Source organism: Athene noctua, chromosome 7 (assembly GCF_965140245.1).
Source record: "Athene noctua chromosome 7, bAthNoc1.hap1.1, whole genome shotgun sequence".
In the NCBI taxonomy this organism is placed as follows: domain Eukaryota; kingdom Metazoa; phylum Chordata; class Aves; order Strigiformes; family Strigidae; genus Athene; species Athene noctua.
In genome coordinates, this window is record NC_134043.1 from 35,751,893 (window position 1) to 35,772,656 (window position 20,764).

The 20,764-nt window shown below is 40.2% G+C and overlaps 1 protein-coding gene across 2 annotated transcripts in view; it reads right to left on the minus strand.

Annotated features, from left to right (window-relative positions):
- Positions 1-2,521: 2,521 nt before the first annotated feature.
- STAT4 (signal transducer and activator of transcription 4) overlaps positions 2,522-20,764 on the minus strand; it is a 43,107-nt gene continuing 24,864 nt past the window's right edge. Inside the window, exons 10-24 of one of the 2 annotated variants that reach the window (XM_074910662.1) lie at positions 19,865-19,957; positions 18,959-19,018; positions 17,555-17,572; positions 17,382-17,475; positions 16,513-16,557; positions 13,150-13,233; positions 12,785-12,883; positions 11,490-11,625; positions 10,591-10,643; positions 9,354-9,448; positions 8,785-8,921; positions 8,176-8,367; positions 6,871-6,937; positions 6,244-6,352; positions 2,522-4,163 (exon numbers count right to left, since the gene is read on the minus strand). In XM_074910662.1, coding sequence (XP_074766763.1) covers positions 4,137-4,163; positions 6,244-6,352; positions 6,871-6,937; positions 8,176-8,367; positions 8,785-8,921; positions 9,354-9,448; positions 10,591-10,643; positions 11,490-11,625; positions 12,785-12,883; positions 13,150-13,233; positions 16,513-16,557; positions 17,382-17,475; positions 17,555-17,572; positions 18,959-19,018; positions 19,865-19,957 — 1,309 coding nt within the window. In that variant the 3' untranslated portion in view covers positions 2,522-4,136. The remainder of the gene's footprint in view (positions 4,164-6,243; positions 6,353-6,870; positions 6,938-8,175; positions 8,368-8,784; positions 8,922-9,353; positions 9,449-10,590; positions 10,644-11,489; positions 11,626-12,784; positions 12,884-13,149; positions 13,234-16,512; positions 16,558-17,381; positions 17,476-17,554; positions 17,573-18,958; positions 19,019-19,864; positions 19,958-20,764) is intronic. The other variant, XM_074910663.1, reaches the window with a different exon arrangement.

Genomic DNA, 20,764 nt, shown 5'->3' on the forward strand with positions numbered 1-20,764 from the left:
CGGGCCCCTGCCCGGACCCGGTACCCGCCCGGGGTTTGTGGGCAGACGCCCCGCACATGTAACGTGCAGAGGGGCTGCACCCGCTCAGACAAGCCTGCCCGGCGACGGGAGGGAGGCAGGGCTCCGAGGCTGGGACCGTGCGACAGCAAGTGCAGCTGCCCAGGAGCTGAGAGGCCGCTTAGGGAACGGGGTGTGTGAGCAGGTGGGGCGGGCGGAAGGAAAGCGCTGCCCGGGAGCCAGGTGGTGTGGTCTGGCGGCCCCACAGCGAGGGGGCGGCCTCTCCGGGATGCGGAGCGTTAGAGAGCCCCCCCGCTGCCCCAGCGGTAGGATACTGAAGCGTGAAGCTCCGCGGGCGGTGCCCTGACAGCAGCCAGGGCTGGCCTGGGGGAGCCGTGAGCTCAGCTACGCCGGCTCGTCACCCCGCTAGCGTGTCCCCCGACCCGCAGCTCCCGCTGGTGCTGGTGGCCGCCGTGCCCCCTCACCTCTCGGGAAAGGCTCCGCGCACCGCCGCCAGCCCACAGCGCTGCGGGGAGCCCGGCCGGGCGCAGTGCGCAGGCGCGGTGGCGGGGGTGGGGAGGGCCGCGCGGGGACAGCCGCACCACGTGATTTCGGGGAAAGGCGGCGGGGAACCAGAAAGGGCCGCCTGAGGGGAAGGCGAAAGCGAAACCTGCGGCCGCCCCGCCGCCCCCCCGCGCCTTCCCCTGGGCGCCTGGCGACGGCCGTGGCGGCGTCCCCGCCATGTCCGCGGAGCAGGCGGCCTCAGCGGCGAAACGGGCCGCTTCGGGCCAGGGGTGGTGGCTGGCAGCCGGCCTTGGCCCGGCCCGGCCCGGCCCGGCTCTCCCCACCTAGGCGGCAGCGGTTTGTTCTCCTCGTCGTCGGGGCTAAAATTGTTGGAGGTTAAAAGTAGTTGTGAATTGGAGGCAGTAGGAAGCGATCTGCTTCTTATCTTTACAGAAAGAAAATCTCCGGCTTCGCAGCTCCTCTTGGTGAAATGCTCAGCCGGCATAGTGCTGGGCTGGCCCTGGGGAGTGACGGCTGGGGCACTGAACCCTGTGAGAGTGGCCATTGTCTCAACAGGCCTCAGCAGCCTTGCATGGCTGGAAGGACGGCATGCGAGTGCCATAACGGATTGTACAAACACAGTTGCAGTTGTTAGTTTATGAACTGTAACCCAGATTTCCAGACAAGTTATGGAAACTTTTCAGAATACTAATAAACCGCAGGCTGCTGAGTGAATCGTTTCTGGAATTCTAGCAGTTGGGAATTATTCACAGGGATTAACTTTTGATAAAGAGGTTCCCTTTTCCTTCATGTGACCTTTCTTGCAACAGTCTTATTTGCCAGGATGCTTACTGCTACTTGAGCACATGCAGCCTTGTTTGTTGTCATCTTATGTATGAAGTGTCAACAAAGACCCGAACAATGAAGGCCCAGGCTTTGGTGCAGGCCTTGAGAATGCTTGGATAATTTTTGGTATCCTTTGTATTCCCTCCTCAGATGGAGGAGATAATTCTTTCTCCATGGAAGAAACAAGGAAATAGAAGGTCTGTTTGGTCAACTCTGCAGTATGAAATGCTACTGAGTAGTGGATATAAGCGTGGCTATTAACAAAAGCTATAGCAGAAGGTAACTGACAGTTTTTGCATTTAACTAGAATTGTTATGGTGATGTGGCAAGACATAAAGCACAGAGCAATTACATGATTTTTTTTCTTCCTGTTATTCTTCTCTTTGCTGCTGCAAAACAGTGAAAGCACAAGCATGGTTAGAAAAAGTACTTACAAAACAGATGTTTTATATCTTCTGGCAGTATCTGAGACACCCATCTCTGCGTGTTTTTCTCTTCTCCCTCCCCCCCTCCCCCCACCCCCCCGTCCTTTTATTGGAGAACCTTATTCTTACTCACAGTGTCATACAGATTAAATTATCACTTTTTAATGGAAGGAGACTTGGGCTGTATACGTTTATCTTGCAGAAAATGACTGATGACTCCAATGTTTCTTTAAAGCAGCAAACTGTTTGGAAGCAGTATGCCTTTCAATTAAATGTGAAAGCTACCTCTTGCAAAATCTGTTTCAGAACAATAATAGAAACTGTAATGCCAAAATCTGATCCAGAGTGCTATTCAATAACACAAACTAAGCTGTGTTCAAGTCAAGACTTGAGAGTTTTGAAGAGCTGCATTGCATAGGAACAGGGAGGAAGGAGAGAGAAGATTGATTTATGTGCCACATCTGGACTTCTTTGACAGTACTGCTCATGAAGGTTAGATGGGCACAAGCATAGGGTACCCTCTATTTTGTTTGTATTAAGATTGTGAGAACAGGTTAGAATGAAAAGACGTGCAATAGCTGGTGAAGTTACATTTACGGCTTTAGAAATCTCTTACTGCTTGTAGTTCAGACTTGAGATCAACAAAAAGGTGGCAAGACTATTTTTCTAGTAGCTTGAAAAAATTCCACAGAAGTCTAGGTATCCAACTTTAAGCCAAAATCTGGTTTTATTCATACTGGTCATATAAATTACAGATGTTACCAAACTATATACAGAATTGCTCTTGTTGGTCTAGAAAGTTATTTATACATGATGCTTTGAGAGAAAATGACTTTCTATCTGCAGCTTGTTTTGAATCCCTCAGATTAATGAACAGAGATGTGGTCGTTCATTTAAAACCTACTCCCGTGTGTCACAGAAATCTCATTACTCTGTTTCCATGCACCTGCTTTCAACTAAGGTCAGTAATATGGATGAGAAGAGTGAGTAAAAAACAAGAAATGAAAGTAAAATTCAGGTCTTACTGATTCAAGGAGGTTATGTTTCATCTCAGATGTCTAATTTGTACCTACTCAGGAAGAGTGTAAGGTGCAAATGCTCAAGTGTTCATACGCATTTTAAGAACTTTGTATGCATGAACCATGTATTCTGCAGACAAGAATTAAATCTTGAATGAGCCTGTGTACATCAAATACAATGGCATTGGAATTACCTGTTTATTACTCTATTAACAGAATTTTTAGAGATAATATTGGGGGGAAAAAACCCAAACAACAAAACCAAACAATGCAAACCCAGCACTAAGCAATGCCTGAAAGAAAAAAAAATAATATAATTTTAAAAGGCAATTTACAATTTATAAAGAAGCTAATTCTTTTGCTTATTAAATGAGTCTCTGACAGACATGTAATATTGTGTCATGTCATGCAAATTGCCCAGTAGTCAGCAAATGCTACAGCTCTTCAGTAACTGTTTTCTAAAACTGCGCTTCCCAGTCCGCTTTTAACAGATAGTATCCAAACTCCGTCAGGTCAGGATTTTTTTCTTTGTAGGCTTTCTGATAGTACTTGATGTAGCATCTGAGTGCTTCATGCACAAGTAGATTTAGTTCTGCAACTATTTTGTGAAAGGCATAACTTTTACTAACCCTCTCTTCCAGTGGCAAAATAGAGACAGCCTTTTTGACACCACAAGTTTTGTGTCTGTTTCCTTTCTGGAACTGCTTTCTCTTTGCAGCCTTGCCTGCTTGCCTTCCTTCCACAGCTTCTGCTGTGCACAGCTTCTGCTGTGGTGGCAGATAAAAATCTATGCTGAAGGTAATTCATCTTTGAAAAAAAGCAAACCCCAGCACCTATGAGACATTCGAACTTGGGGAGATGAGAATCTTCACTTTAAAACAGAAACTAAACCAGTGGTATACAAGATGCTGATTAAACAGAAACTATTTAACATAATAAATCCTAATTTCCTCAAACATGTTAATGTCTTTAGTTATCCTTATATGCTGTTTTCAGAAGCAAACCCTTTTGTTCTTATACTCTCATATTTACAGCCAATTCTACGGATGTTAACTCTGCAAGTAAAATTTATCCCTACTGGACCCCACTGAAGCCAAATGACCTCCAAGCCGGAAAGGATTTGGATTTTTATCAGTGAGGACAGCAATGTGACTTGCTGAAGGCTATTTGTAATCCATAGGGAGAAAAGATTCCTGGTTTACATAGTATTGATAACAGAATGAGGCCCAAGAATAATATCATAATGGTTTCTGGGAAATGCTAATTTACAAAGATCACCAAAACGCCCTGCATTTTTAACCAATCTGTTGTTCACACGATTGCTAATTTTTCCAGTGTGTGTACTTCAGTCAGTTGAGTAAGGAGAACTCAGCTAGAAGAAAAGAAGGAAAAGATTAGTCTCATGACAGTCACTGCTGTTCACTCAAAAATAACTGCAGATGAAACCTTCCCTGACTCTAGGTAACTGCACTGTCATTTTGACAACTGGTAAGGATCTGAGGCTCCTGTTTCTAGTTCTTTACAAAATACAGGAATGCTCACTGGAAAACACTGTATGGGAAACAGCTGCAGTAAAAATAATAAGTATTTTTATATGAACTTTTGTGGTTCTTGCAGCCTATGGATATGTATAGCAGGGTTCTTACTGGACTCTTGTTTTCCTGATGGGTAAGGGAATCTGGAGAGGGGGGAAATAGAAGGGAATTCAGAAAGACTGCAGAAAGTGTATCTTGCTGAGTTACTTGAGTTGTCGGATATTTTGTCCTGCTGCAGATTTCACTCTTGTTCTCTGCATCTCACACAGTGCTTTTTTTAATTGTCATCTCATGGAGGAAAAAGTACTTCTTTAATAATACAAATTGTCTACTTATTGTACTTAGCCTGCTCTTCACCAGGGTAGACTGTTGTGTGAATTTGGGATCATTAAAAAAATCCCCTCCATATTTTCCTCATTTCCATTTAGTAAGGTAAATAGAATGGGGAAGGAGTTCTTTAAAGATCTTCCAAAACAATTTTCTCCCCCAATTTCTGAAAGCGTTTCTAGTAAGAGCCTCCAGAAATTCACCTACCATCTAGCAGCACTGAACCACTTTTGTAGTACTCTAAAAAACTGCAACATGATCGTACTTGACTCTCCCATTCATCGCCAAACACATTCTTGTGCAGTTACAACCCAAAAGATGGCGATGGTCACAGCTCGTTTGGAAGCTCTGGGCAGAGCTGATTTGAGAATTACTGTGCATGCCAAAAGAAACCAAAAATGTTTGGAGCCTGATGATAAACAAAAGTGAAGCCAACTATTTCACTGCCGAAGCTCTGGGAAAGGCAAATGCATACCATAGTTCACAAACACGGTCTAGAAGGTCAGAAATGGTTTTGTATGCATAAATCAAACAACATGTGAGTGAGGACATGTTTCATGTTGGGCATGGTAGGCAGAATTATCATTAAGGCTACTGTTTCAGTTTTAGCTATGAGTGCTATCGGAGAAAAAGGTGAAGAAGCAAAAAAAAGTATTTTGCTTTTGAACAGATCTCCAGCTTGGTGTATATTAAAGAACTCTATTTGTATACAAAGTCTAACTGTGCTTCCAGTTGTTGACAGTCAGATTCCAGTTTAGTTTTGTTCTGTTTGTGGGTGAGGAGGAGTGTTTACAGAGACGCATTTGAAGGGGAGTTGACAGGCTTTTAAACACATAACCATTTTACGATCATAAATCATTGAATATACAGAAAACTAAGAGCTAGTATTAAAAAACCCCTTTCTTTTAAAGCTGTTAAAGCCAAACCACTGCTGTGTTTTCTGACAGAAGTCTGCTGGACAAATCCCCAGTGGGTATATATTGGTGCTCCTAGTACTCTAAGTCGATGATTCAGACACAATTTCTAGTCAATAAGGGTGAGATATTTTTAATAGGACATTGGTACAGTATTTTCCCTATCTTTCTATATACTTACTGAATGCTAGTTTTATTTGCTAAAGATGTTTTAATTGACTTCTCACTTTGGTACCCCATGTAGAAACTTGCAGCACAGAAAAGTTGTGTAAGTTGGCTGAATTGGAAATGTTTATGTTCCTCATGCAGCTTCCCTGAGCAAGTCAAGTCCTTTGTGCTATCTACAGAACTGGTGTAACTGTTATGTATTTGTCAATGTAAAGGCTTCCTTTGTGCAAGAACTCTGGGATCTTTGAATTATGACATTCATGGTTTTGTTGGTCAGCCTGTCAGACAATTTCATGTAACACAGTGCTTCTGAGTACGCTTGCAGCATCATGTCCCTTTTAGAATAGGAATTGTCTGCACCATTGTTGCAGAAAGTAATACAGCAAATGATGAAAGAGCTCTGATTTTTTTCGTAATTGTACAAACACCCTTTTTAGAACCAGCATCTGTGCTGTACATGTCCCATTTGCTTAGTATTAACTTATGAATGGAAAAGTTTACAACATACGGCAGTTTCAATCACTGTGGGACTCAGGTGTTCTCTCAGCACAGCATAAACACTTGGAGACATTGGAAGAAGATCTGATGGAGAATGTGGATCTGTAGAATCATTTAAGCTTAAAAAAGAAACAAAACAAAAACCACAAAAATAATCTTAAAAGCAACCTAAATCCTTCTAACTCGATGCACAGCAGTGCAGTATGGTGAATGCTTATTTAGTTAAGTTACGCCTGTACTTGGGCTTGCTGGTGGCCCTGTAAGCACATGCCAACAACCTGGTATACATTTAAAAACGTAGGAGCTGGGACCCAAGGGAAGAGAGGATAAAACTGACTCTAGTATCAGCTGCTGGAGAGAAAAAGGAGACAGTGAAAGATAAGTAGATCAGAGTACCATAAAATCTGTATTCAATTTTTACAAGTGTTTTGCCACACGGATGGGAAGAGGACTGTAGAAGTGAAGTTCTTTACTTCCCTTTCTTGTCTTTATCCATCCTTGGCCAAATAAAAATGTGCAACGTGTTGCTATCCCAAACTATTTGAATGGGGGAAGGGAGGCAGGGAAAACTTTGAAACAGTATGCAAATTTAATAAAAATAACATTTGAAGTGTAATATATCTGGAAGGATACTTACATTTTGGAGACTGGGATAAATACAGAAGGAACGTAACCTTTGCCTCCTCCATCTGAGGGCTTTGAGACTAGAAATAAATATTAGAGAAATTAAATATTGCCTAGTAATTTTATTATTTATTTGAAATTGTTTATCTGCTTTAAGTGCTGCATATCATAGTATTAAAGAAATGCCTCTGTTTATGCTTAAATAAACAGCCATAAAAATGAGGGGGATTCCTGGGATTAGTCTTTTGAGTTCAGGTGTTAGTCACGTAATGTACTGTGCTCCCTTGATATGAATCGCCATTTCAGGATATAGTACAGCAACTGATGAAAGAGATCTCGATAGGACTTCAAAAGCAAATATACTCCACAAGCTTCCAACTTCTGAGCCTTTAAGATTTCAGTTCTGCAGATGCTTGTAGGGAGCTCTATCTCTACAGCTTCAGCAATATCTTTTGCAAGAAATTAAGCACAGACATAAATTTTTAGAGGATTGGAGTATTAGGCAAAGTCCACTGAATTAAAATGAAGAGGAAGAACATTTGTAGCCTCCAAATATTTTTGACTGGTGTAGGAATTTGAATTCAAATGGAGTTGTAACCTTTTATACTCAAAGTCCAGACGAATGTGTATAATCTAATTTAAAAAATCGAGGCTATGAGAGTTTTGTTGAGTAGCTTGACTTGTAAGTTGGACAAGATAGGGTGTGGGCCTGAATGTATTTGGAGCCATTTTTGTCTAGCCTTTTTGTATTTTCCAGTGCCGTTGCCAGGGGTTTTCAGGAACATTGTCTGCCATAATAACTTTGTAATCGCACAGTATGTTGGCAAAAGGCACTGAGGATAAGTAACCTTTGTTACAGGGCTCCACCGAATGAAATGAAGTAGTGCAAGTCTTTCAAGCTATTTGGCAAATACTGAATTTTCTTGATATTAAAGAGACAGCATGCTACAGTGTAACACAATTATGAGCCCAATAAGCAAGATGACTTTTCAGTTTCATCTCCTTTGAACAACAATGAATTTTGTAATGCGTCAGGAGAAAAAATCCAATTATTTGACTCTTTCTACCCCAGGATCTATTTCTTAGCTTCTTTTAAATATTGTTGTCATCACCTCTGATTTAACCCTAAGACCAGGGATATATTTATAAAAAAGAAGCTGCCTAAATGATAGACATGTGTTAAAACCATTCTCTTGAAGATGCTGATTAAAGGAGGCATCTTAATCTCTTCTCTTCCTCTTCTCCCCACGTTTCTCAAATTGCCTCTTGACTTTGCAGCCGCTCTGCAGAAAGGGCAAGTAGAGAAATGGAGCCCAACCTTCATTTGGCTGACAGCTGTAGTGTTTGCCAAAGGCCTTATCTTTGGGAATGTCTGGATACAGATACTTCAGCGGGTTTTCAGGAACGTTGTCTGCCATAATAACTTTGTAATCGCGCAGTATGTCGGCAAAAGGCAGTGCGGATAAACGACCTTTGTTATAGGGCTCCACCGAATGAAATGTTACATCTCCTGTAAAAATACAAAGGCACCATAACCCCTGATGACTGGCAGGTCAGCATTTGCAGTTGGAACATATTTTTGTCTTTCTTTTGCAGTTTACACTAGGGTGGGTTTTACCTGTTCATACCAATGTTAGGATCTTTCAAGATGCACTTTCTGCGCATGTGGAAACAAACTTAAAGCCTGCAGTAAGCTGGTGCATCTCCTAATGGTCTTATATAGTCAATATAAAGAACTGAGAGGTATACTTTCAGAGTTTTGGTTTGTGTTTCAGTGAATATGATACTTGTATCATATCTTGCCCAAAACCATACTAAGACATGATACACATGAAATTTACTTTCAAACTAAAGAAACTGTGGCTCCTGTATTACAGGTACATTGCAGACTGTGAGGTTTATGTTATTTTTTTAAAATTCTACTTACCATTTTCTAACTGATCCACCCAAGTAAAGGTAATTCCACCCAGATTGCTTTCACTAAACCTTAATAAAAATGTTCCCGGTATCTTGTCTTTGAGCAAAATTCGTTCCTTCTCTTTGCTTACAAATCCCATTATGTACCTGAAGTATAAAAGGAAATCATGGGTTTACTTTTGGAGAGAAATACAGACTTAAATCTGTGCAGTGCATCTGGCCAAATCTTATACATGCATTCAAAACCTGGTTAGAAAAGCTTTATAAGGTCTTGAAATTATGACAAAAGCTGCATGTCATTTACATGTGGAGTGTGGCATTGCGCTTAAAGTACTATGAAGCATGATGAAATTTATCCCAGTACTTGACTGTACACTGGCAGAAATGATAAATAGATCTAAACCTGCATTTCGAAGAGATTCAGCAATGTTCCCTTTCAGCAAAAATTTCCAATGGTAAGAGGGAGACAGAAGTATTAAATTCTTTGCAAATTCTCTTCTGCATAGCTAAATCTGAGGTTAGTAAAGAAAAAGACAAAGCAGAGAGAGATCAATATACAGCAGTTTCTTTGTTGCTCACCCATCAATCCAAAGAGGAAGAATGTGTTTTTTAATTAAGTCCAGGATGGCTTCAAGCCAAACCCAAAAGGTAAAAGACTTTCCAGGCAAATGTTCCTAATGGTTAAAAAAAGAAACAACCACAGAACACAAACAAAAATGAGACACACGAGAATTACGAGAGTGCTGTTACCCAACATCCACATGACATGGCTATCTCAGTTTCTTAAGAATAATCTAGTTTGTTCAAGTGAGAATGACAAATTTGAACTGCTGTTTTGAGTAACATCTCTCTTCCCACCTGACATAAAACCAATTGATTTTTAAGATATCACAGAATCATCTCGGTTGGAAAAGACCTTGAAGATCATCCAGTCCAACTATAAACCTCACACTGACCGTTCTCAACTCCACCAGATCCCTCAGCACTGTGTCAACCCAACTCTTAAACTCCTCCACCACTGCCCTGGGCAGCCCTTTCCAACCTAACAACCCATTCTGTAAAGAAATGCTTCCTAATATCCAGTCTAAACCTTCCCTGGTGCAACTTGAGGCCATTCCCTCTTGTCCTTGGTTAAAGAGACTCATGCCCAGCTCTCTGCAACCTCCTTTAAGGTAGTTGTAGAGGGCGATGAGGTCTCCCCTCAGCCTCCTCTTCTCCAGACTAAACCCCCCCTAGATAAGCATTGGAAGTGCCACATTTTTCAAGAAAAAAAAATCACATTTGTTGTTTCTTTCTGGTTATGAATTTACATTTTGAGAGAAAAGATGATGAGAAAGTTGAACTTCCTTCCAAGGTTCTATACTTATTTAAACACTGTAGTTAATATGAATAAAATGGGTTTACCCTTCTTTCTCAGTAACTTGACTGTTCCTCCTCAAAGTTACTGAACATATTGACTGACTTGAAATGTTAGGTCACAACTGAGCATATGGAAAACATTACTGTATGCTTTACGAAAAATGTGTTGTATGCTTTGATAGCACAGTCTATTGGTCATTTACAGAAATATATAGGGCACACTATAATGACAGTCTGTGATATCTGTAGCAATGTAACTAAACAGATCGCTTAACCCGAGCTTTAAACTTCCGGAAATACTATTTTCCGAGTTCAATTTTTACAGTGTGATTGTGCTGGGCTACAAGTCCCACATATGGCAAGTGGGAATCTTATCAGTAGCATCAGAAAGACAGAGTTAGGCATGCACATGAGTGTTAAGGGATGGAAGAATGTAGGTTTACTTTCAGAACCCTACCTTGCAGAACTTTGCCCAGGATAGTTGATAATCATTGTAACTGACTTGTTGTCCTGAGGGAAAAAAAAAACAACAACCAACCAACAAACACAAACACCAAATGGTGAGTCTATTTTTCTGAAGTTTGAAATAGATATATAGATATCTGAATAGTTGGGGTGAGGAAGAGAAGTACAGTACATCCAGACTTGGTGAGGGATTGAGAGGGGCATGCTAAGGGGCTGTAGATCAGTTTTTCTATATCTTTTTGAAGCAGCTAATAGGGTAGTTTTTGGGAATATTTCCCTAAAGTAGTCTGGGACTTTGTTTCTGCTACACGGTGTGCCCAGTTTCAGTTTTTAGCCCGAGTGTTACTTCTCTTGGCCTTCACTTGAGCTTCCATATTTTAAGGCAATTAATATTTCTTTCTTATGATTCTTGCTAATGCACAATGGCACCTCTCAACTCCACTACCTCCACTAAGCAAGAAATCTCACCTCACTGAAGTTACAGGGCCTCTTTGCTATGCTGTCACCAGAGAAGCATAGGTCCCAGAACTAAACAGACCCACAAGGACGGGTACTTCAAATGAAACAAAACCCAAACCAAACCCCATAAGCAAACAAAGACTTGCTTTTGATTTCAGATGCATGAGATAATTACTTGCTAAGGAAACAAAATAACATCACAGTTCAGTGTGACTCTGATGCCCTCTTTCTTCAGTTTAGCAGCCTGGAAGTTCAAAAGTTGAACTGCTTTGTGGTAAGAATGACGTGTGCTTTTCTTTAAAGAAAAAAATGTCAGTGTGGCATTTTTGAAGTCAACTCTGGAAGTGGAGGTCATGCATACAGTCCTCACTTGTAAATATCAAATATAAGAGCCCAAAAGCAAATAAAATCTGTGTATTACTACACACTTACCCATAAGTTTCTCTGCCAGCATGTTGAGCTGCTCAGAATTGAGTCCACGACCAACATATGATGAAAATTGCCAGCTCAGCACTTCTAAGAGCTGACTTAAAGTGGCAGCAGGGGGATTGTTGAAGAAAGACAAATTCTGAAACAGAATTAGTGCTTTGTTTAGACAGTTAGCAACCATGAACTATTCTGCAAGCTATAAAAGAAGGCTGCAAGTACTTGAGCAGAATCTGGAAGTGTTAATAAGGTGTGGGGGGGGGTTACACTGGGGCAAACGTGCTGGCCCTCCCACCTGCAGCCACCCAGCAAGGTCCACTCGGGTGCCTGAGCAGAGTTGTAGGGGGAGACTCCTAGAGAGAGCAAGAGTCTGTGTGTGCACCTTGGATGATAAAATAGCTTGCTATGCTTCTGATATTATCATATGTTAATACAGTGAAAACATGCGTAAATCCCATGCAATAAATGCAGATATCCTCACTATAATGTTTGGTGCACAGAAATCTTAAACTTACATACTCATATAGCAACATGTTGTTGAGTTGTTTGGCTCATCTTACTTTTTCATCTGGTTTCTGGACTGTACATGTAATGAACATACTGAAGACTGCAAAAACTCTAGATTATCACAGAGTGATACAAAGTCCAGGCTGCTGGTCAGCTGGCCTGCCATCATTCTTAGGCGCACTCCATGGTAAACTGTCTTACCCTTTCCCTCCTCTGAACATCTATGTGAATGCCACTAGTCCCCGACTGAAAGCCTGAGAGCTACTGACAGTGCTACAAATACAGTATTGGTGAGCCAGCTGCAGCCCGAGAAAGAATGATTCTGCTTTTGCTCACAGTTAGAGCCACTAGAAGGTGCTGCTTGACACTTATAATCTTCTTCGTAGAAAGCACTGGCTCCTATAAAATGCATGAGGGAAAGCAGCACTTAGGTGCATTACAGACCCACCTATACACCTACTTTGACAGTTAGGAATTATTTTGTGCTATTTACAGTTTCGGCCAACTGCATCCAAAAAAACCAAATTCAAGCTAGAAAATTTGTGGTGAAGGTCTATCATTTTCCCGTAAGAGCTACTACTTTAGCCCGAAAAGGAAGGTTAAGTGTGCATATGCTTTTGTATCTGGGCAGGGAACAAAAGATAAAGCAAACAACATTAAAGTATGATGTTGATAACAGAAAATAAGGCTAGTTTAAGAAGGAAACACAGCATTTTAATAATGAACATACTTGGTAACGAAATAATAGAAATGTGAAAATGCAGAAAGTCAGTACTTGCATACTGAAGACCTACCTGAGGATCGTTGGTTGACAGATTGTACCAAATAATAGAAGCCCAAGCATTGGGTAGTTGGCTGACATTGGAAATCATCACCACAGGCAAAGAGCTGGTCTGATGGAAAGAATGAATAGGGTATGTAAATGCTGCCAAAGAAAGTGTTAGTGCTTTGTTATGCTTTGGTTTCTTTAGCCCCCTCCTCCTTCCCGAAGTGTACGGTTCTGTCCAGTTCTGGAAATCTTGTGTCTGCTTATGGTTACTGCTGCAGGTTGCATTGAGGATAGACGGACCTGTGGTCTGGCCCAACATGGTTGTTCTTCTGTAAGCTGCTGGAAAATGCCTTTTATTCTTGCCCCAGAAAATCTGACTAGAATACTCACTTCCAAATTTATAGTCAATCCATACAGGCAGACCTGTGTTTCAAAGCTGATGGAGTGCAGTTCCTCTGTCACCATGTGAGGGCCCTGAGGGAGTAAGTAGGTTATAAAACTGTGAATGCACAGTTGGTATTTAACACTGGTTTAGTGATCCGACTGCTGAGATAACACAATTTTGAAAGAAGACACATATCAAATATGTAAGTATAACAGGAAAAGAAGGAAGTGAAGGAAACAATTTGTTTGTTAAACTCTGACATTAATCCTGAAGTCTGGTGGCTTTTTCTGATGAATCTAAAAAAAACCCCTTGACATTGTTAAAGCAATACATTTAAACTTTTAACTTTTGCTTTTAACTTTTTCTGAAATGGTGCTTTTAAACATAGATTTGCACACAAAAAGTTAACAGATTATTTTTTGTGTCTGATAAAGATTGTAACCAACTCTTCTTTTTGTAAAGTTTCTTTACTGATTGATAATTCCAATTTAAACAGAGATGTTAAACTTCAAGGAGAAACAAACTAGAAACAAAACAAAAAGCTATGGCTTAAATGACAAGTAGGCCCTCATTCAGGAGCACAGGTTTGTTGTAGGTATACTTAGATGGTACAAGTTGAAGGAATAGAGCCCTAAATCATTAATCCAAAGTAAATCTGGTATTAAAAACCCAAACTTTTCTTGGATGAAAAAAAAAAAAAAAGAAAATCTGTTTGTCATAGTTGATTAAAGTTTGTAGTACAAGCGTTTTGTTTTGATTACAAACCAGCATAGCTCAGTAAAGATCCAAATCTCTGCCCCATGGGAAACAGATCTTCCAAAATCTTTCCATCCCCATAAGTCAAAGTATAAAAATCTATTTGTCCTTCTCCTGTTTTTGTGGTGGTGGTTGATGGTTTTCCTCTCCCCATCACATATTTGTTTTGTTAAGACTTTTTTATAAAACGAAACAAAAAAAAATAATCTCAAAGCAAAATGCTCCCATTTACTGAAATACTCTGCTTTCAGTCAATGTAAAAAAACCCCTCTATTCCTTGGAAAAGTGCCTTGTGGCCTTATCTTTCCCATGGAGCACGTCCTCCAGGACATGTACAGGCCACTGCAATAAAAGATAGTGTATAAATAAGAGATTGAGACCACAGAAGATCCTCAGGCATCTGAATAATAAATTTGCCTTGCAAAGGGAAAATCCTGCTTAGAGATGAAGGCTTTTACATTAAATACTCATCCATCAAATGACCTCAAATGTTTTAGTAGAATCAATCCAGCTCAACCTGTATTGCTGACACAAAGTTGGAAAGGGTTGGTGAAACACCCCTTCTCCCTCCCGTTATAATTTTGCAAAAGCTTAAATTTTCTCATGGAAAGATCATCTAGGCAAAAAGTCATATCTATATGAAACAACAAATTTCAAATACAGAGAACTTCCACTTTTTTTTTATAAGGCAAGTCATACTGAACAACTACACTCTCAGCTTACTAAACATCTTGTGACAAACCAAGTTTTTAAATTACTATAGTTGCTGTTAATAAAAAAATCCCTTGTTCATGCTAATAATTTCACAGACTGTGATTTGACCAAGAAGCTCTGTTTGAGGAAATCAGTTAGCAGTCAGCTGTCCTAATTCTCCACAGCCCTATGTTTTATGTAGTTAAAAAGACACAATGTGTGAAAGTGGGAGTAAAATGCTACCAAAAGTAGAGCACCAACATTTTTACGCCTACATTTTTGCACTGCCTTGTCTTGATGCAAAAGACTTCGTAAGTAGCAAAGTAACTGGGAGGCAAGCCTTGACTTTCAGTCTTGCTAATGAGGTTGTTAGTTATTCCGTTCTGAAACACCATGTGAAGTGTGCACAAGTATCTTCTGCTTTAGATTTTTTGGTTAAAATTCTCCATGCTGATCACACCTTTGCCCTTGTACTTGAAGACTACTTGTAATAACTTTTGTGCTTGTATAGTTGCATCTATTTGGGCTGTGATATCAGTGAATTTTTTATTTTTGTTTAAACTTGCCAACACAACTTTACCCTCAGTGCTTCTACTGTGTAAGAAAAGTTACACTGGTGTGGAGATACCTTAAACCAGCATAGGCTATTTCACTTCCTAAGTAAATAGGTGGCATTCACAGAAGCATCTTATGACTTCAGTTACCTTGGGAGACACTAATTGTTCTGGTAGGATTGGCAGAGGCTTTATCATTAGCTGCAAGCTCTTGCTTCAGTCAGATTTATCTGCAGATGTTCACTGTTAAATGGCAATGCTAAATTTAGGGTGATGGTCCATGGCCACCCTAGAATCTGTGTGTATTTGTGCCTTTCCCCTCCCTCCCTACTGCCTCCAGTTGCTGGATGAGGACATCCTGCCTTCTCCCACGCCGGGGCAGCTCTCCCTGCCCCTCCTGCCAGTGATGCAGCAGCGAGCGAATGGAGAGAGTAACTTTCTTGCCTGCCATCCTGATGTCGTCTGTGACACACGGGGCACTCAGGGGAATCGCGGTTTGTAGGAACCCAGAGCTGAGAAGAAGGACATAGGGTAGCTGGGCAGGTAGTGAGGAGCTGGGTGGTGGTCTGGGTGTGTGGGGTGCTGAAGGGCAGCACAGCAGTGGAAGGGGTGCCCTGTGACACCCATGAAAGCAGGGGCACCGTGTTCGGGGTGTGGATTAGCACTAAAGGTAATGCTTCTGATTTCTGCTCTCCGCAAAGCAGGAATGTGCGGATTTTAAGCTCCTCTGCTGGAAGCAAGCACTGATACCTTTTCACTGTCCGTGCCAGGTGCTATGTGCATGTCTGCAATCTGGGTACCGCAAAGTAGCTGCTGGTTTGTTAGGGTTAACGTGTCACAGTACAGTGTCACCACAAGAGGGGAACCTATGACCGGGTTTCGATGAGTACTGGGAAACTAAGCATACTTTCGGTCCTGTTTGAGGCAAGCAAACTTCTCTGATGGAAATATAATTATACGCTTACTTCAGCTGTGAATTTGGCCAACAGAATATATATTTAAAGAATTGTTCCTATAGGAAAAATTGCTTCAACAAAACCCTCAAAAAGCTTATTTTTTCCAAATGTAAATGACCAAAAAGGTGGCATTAAAGAGGAATATATACATTCAGATTATTACTTCCTACCTCCTATTAAAACTTTTTTAATATACAAATTTAAAGCATGTAGTTAAAATTTCTTTAAGTAGTTCTACAAAGTTCTCATTATAACTTATACTATCGTATTATAATTGGCTCCTATGCTTATTATAAGAATATGTATTTCAAAATCTAACAACATCTTGTTGCTCTCTGATTTAAATAAAATCCAATCTGAAATACTTGTGAGAGTAATCAACAATAACATGTAAAATAAATGCACAAACCTCATTTCCTTTGCTTCCAGCACTTGATTTCATTTCTTTGGGTTGCTGTAAAAAGCAAAACAGTATTTATGTGCCAAAGAAACTATAGACAGAAGTACATATAAAGAACTAATCATGATGTTCTTAGTATAATAAGTTTTGTTTACAATATAAAATAGGCTGTAATGAAGGCTCTGACACTATGCCTTGAAAAGTCTATTCAGTGAAAAGTCTTTTGGTATTTTTAAAGAGTTTTTTAAGAAACTAAGTGTTAATTAGAGTGCTTGTGAAGCACTGAAGACTGTCAATCTCTATTTCCTTTTGCAAAACTATGCTGATGCACTGCATCTCTTGTTAAAGCAAAAAAAATAGCATAGGTGAGGAAGTCTAATCAGAAAGCATGACTCACTGGGATATTAGAGAAGTTACGGAAGCAGTACTATAGTCTCTCAAAAGACATTTTTCTCGGGCATTAATTTTAACCAGATCTAAAGCATTCAATTTTATATTTCCCCTAGACAATGATGGTGTGGTTGGGTTTTGGTTTTTTGTTTCATTTAGGTTTGCTTTTGCTTTTTGGGTTTGTTTTTCTTTTTTTAACAAAACTCAGTTTCTGAGAAGCTGTGTAATTCAACATGATTAGCCATTTCCTTTTCTAGCATTAATTAGAATTTGCTTTGTAATTTCTGTGAAAATATATAGTCTTATTTTATGGAATGGATAAAGTATAAAGTGGGATAAAGAGGTTCTAGGAGTAAACTTTCTGTATAAAGGGAAAAAAAAAATAGTGTAGACTTGACAGTAATACAGTTCTCCCTGCATAGTTACTATAGATTTTTTATTTCTTTACCAGACGTACACGACGGGAAAAAAAAAGCAGTCAAACTTACCAAATGTCGAAATTCCACCGACAGGCTTCCGTTTGCAGATTCATCCATGTTCATTGCTTTCACGTGTGTTCCACACAGAACAAATCTACGATTACTATGGAGGACATTACACTTACATACTCAAATAATATTGTAATGTATAATTTAAGAAATATGAGATTTTATTTTCTTACCTTACAGTTGAAACATTCCTAAAACAGAAGAGAGGCAGGGGCGGGGAGACAGATTGTGAATCAGTAAATGTGTCAGCCATAACTTGTACTAAGAAACATATCTTGAGACCATAGATTTTGCCTTGTCAAAGTTACAAATACAACTGCAGTTTTTAAACTAAGGAATTGAAAAGGTACTGTCCAGTTAGACTTTGGCATATGGCCAGATGCAAGCAGGATATTCCATCTAGCTTTTTTCCTGCCACTGGAATGATACGTGGGTATTCAAAGCTGCAGTACTAATTGCCTGCATGCCTGTGTTCTGGGACAGTACCAGCCTGTGTAGATCGTTCATGGTTTACTGGGAGAACACGTGCACAGCAGCAAATCGGACAGTGTGCAGCTTTTGAGAGAAACAGTCCTGGCTTCTCTCCTGCTCCTCCCTCACCGGGTGTTTTCCTTCCTTCTTTTGGGCCAACATCTATGTCCATGAGGTCAAGACATTTTTCAGGGGCCTGCAGAAGCACAGCAGCCAGAAGGGAGGTAGCTGGTACCTGTGGCTCGGGATGGTGGGCGGTGAGGACTTGGATCACCTTTGCTGATTCGGAAATCATACCTTGACAGCAAGTCTTCTGCCCCATGTTTTATCATGCTAGTGTGCCCTGACCTATCTATAACCAAGCTTGCTCTACAGGACTGGGCATTACTCAAAATAATGCAGCTTGCTGAGAGAAGGTGCACCAACCCAAATAGAAATACTCCAGGCAGCATTAACACTGTTTTCACAAACAGTATAGGCAGGCTCTGAGATGCTTTTTGCTCAGGAAATTATAATCAACCGAAGAAGCTGGGGATCCTGTTCATTTGGGACCGCTGTAAGTAATAATAGGAATATAAAGGAGAACTAAAGACCTTAGGAGGAGTTTATGTAGCAGACTTAAGTTCGAGCAAGGGGTAAAACTCTGTAAGATGCCATAGTTACTAATTACAGCACTAGATTTTCAAGCACAAGCTTCATGTACTTCTTGGAGGAGCTGCACTGAAGGTACTGGGCCTATTAACGCAAGCAGACAGAAGTGGTATTTCAAACCAAACTATCCCATAAATGCAGTACAGTTTGATTTAAAGTTTTTGTGTGATGCTGTTGTTTCAGACTGATGAATTTTATCTCAGTCTTGAAACAAATCTTAAGTGGACTTCCTGCCTCTAATTTGAAAATATCAATTAGACATAGCAGCTTTTTTTTTTTTTTTCTAAGAAAAAACAATCTCCCACATTACAAAAAGAAAAGCATTACCCTGATGTTTTAACTGTTGGGGTTTTTTTTCCTTTTCAGAGCAACTTCTAAATCAGATAGGGTAGCAACTGAAAAACCCTTGTTGTCTCTAGGAAGAGAGAGAATATCTTCACTTTAAAGTTTCTTACTTGTCAATAGTTGCTTTCACTCGGATCTGGTAGTTCAGTTCTGGCAATTTAATTAGCAACCTTCAAAACAGAAAATGTAAAAGTGAGTATTAACAATAAATTTCTTACTAGAAAACATTAGAGTAGCTCCACACTAAAGTATCTGAAATTATTATAATATGAAAACAGATTAGGCATCGAGGGTTATATCACAATTACAGGGCTGTATACTCAGAAAGAGGAGCTGGGCTGTTCCAGTGGCAGGTGTCCTACCTTCCTGGCAAGTATGTGGAAAAGTTAGTATGTGTTTGAGGGAATGGCTAGAAAGACAACAAAGAAGTAATGATTTAAGAAACGGATTTGTATAATCTGACTGCACTGTAGACATATGGGTGCTTTCTTTCATGTGCGCTTTCCACCCCTCACCCATGCCCCCATGTATTCTTATTGCTGCAGGGTGAAAATGAGATGAGAGTTGCTTTCCAGTCTTTGTTCTTTTCACAAAGTCAGGCAAGGCGCTAGTGGAAGAGAAATAACTTGTCATTGATTCACCAGAGCCCCCAAATGCAGAATTTTCTTTTTCCTACATGCAAAAGTAGCTCCAAGTATTCTGATGTTGTCTTGTATGATGTGGAGCTTTATTTACTCAGTTTGCAAAGTCATTAAAACAAGAATTCAATGCATAGAGAACCCTGGAGGTACTGACTTCTGGCTAGCACCTTTTCTGCCTTTCTTCCTCGCACCGGTTTACTTTATTGCCACTTACTATGAGTGACAGATTCTGTGGCTTTTATATCTCCATTCCAGAAAATCTCCCTGGAGTCAAAAGGATCTCTAACACAAGCTGTTCTGCTTTGCTTTCTAGATTCTCCTAGGATAAAATGCAGTATGCAAATCAAGAGTTTATATCAGATTTCCCTTCCTTACCTTAATTTAACAGTGAACTGTATTAACGTTTTAAGAACCATTGGCCTCTGGGGATGTGTTGGCATGCAGGGCTGCCTTTCAACCACGAATGAACTGTGTGAAAAGAAATGAAAGAAAAAGACTCTTGGGAATATGCATAAACAAACAGCTGTATTAGGGGGGTAAAAGTGATGGTGTCTCTTAGAGACTTATTTCTCTACAGATGCTGAAGTGGAAGGTATGTATTTATTCCAACTCTCAGTTCTCAAAATCATCCAGTGGTTTAACCTGCAGTTGAATTGTTCACATAAGAAACAGATATTTGGAATACATTAAAAATCAAAACAAAACAAATTCCATAGTCCTAAAATACCACGCTGATAGAAGTCTGGAAGACCAAGACTTTTATCAGAACCATAAAACAGAGTATGAAAATACACTGAGCCTGGCACCAATGAAATTAAACAATCTTTTTTTTTTTGGTTTTTTATAAAAAAACAATTGACCATGTTTTGCTTTCAGATAGTCACTTGTATATCTCTAGTATAGCCAGTACAAAAGGCAAGAGGAATGATTATAATATTTTATCTATTAATAGAAGGGTGAATGGAGGGGGAGCAAGAATGTCATTGAGGGGAAGAGGGAAGACAAGGAACATATTAGCACCTGCCACTTTACTTAAAAAAAAAACCAAACCAAAACCCACAACCAAAATAAAAAAATACCCACCACAATTTTTCTCAGCAGTTTGTACATAACTGCTACTGAAATAAGTGGATTTTGTGTGTTCTCTTAGAGTCAGAACTTGACCACAAACCTTAACTGCTACACATGAGAAGCTGCCTGGCACCTTCAGCCTCTCAGAGTTTTGATGACAGCTGTACATACTTGTTATATTGGAAACTCAGTCTTTAAGATCCT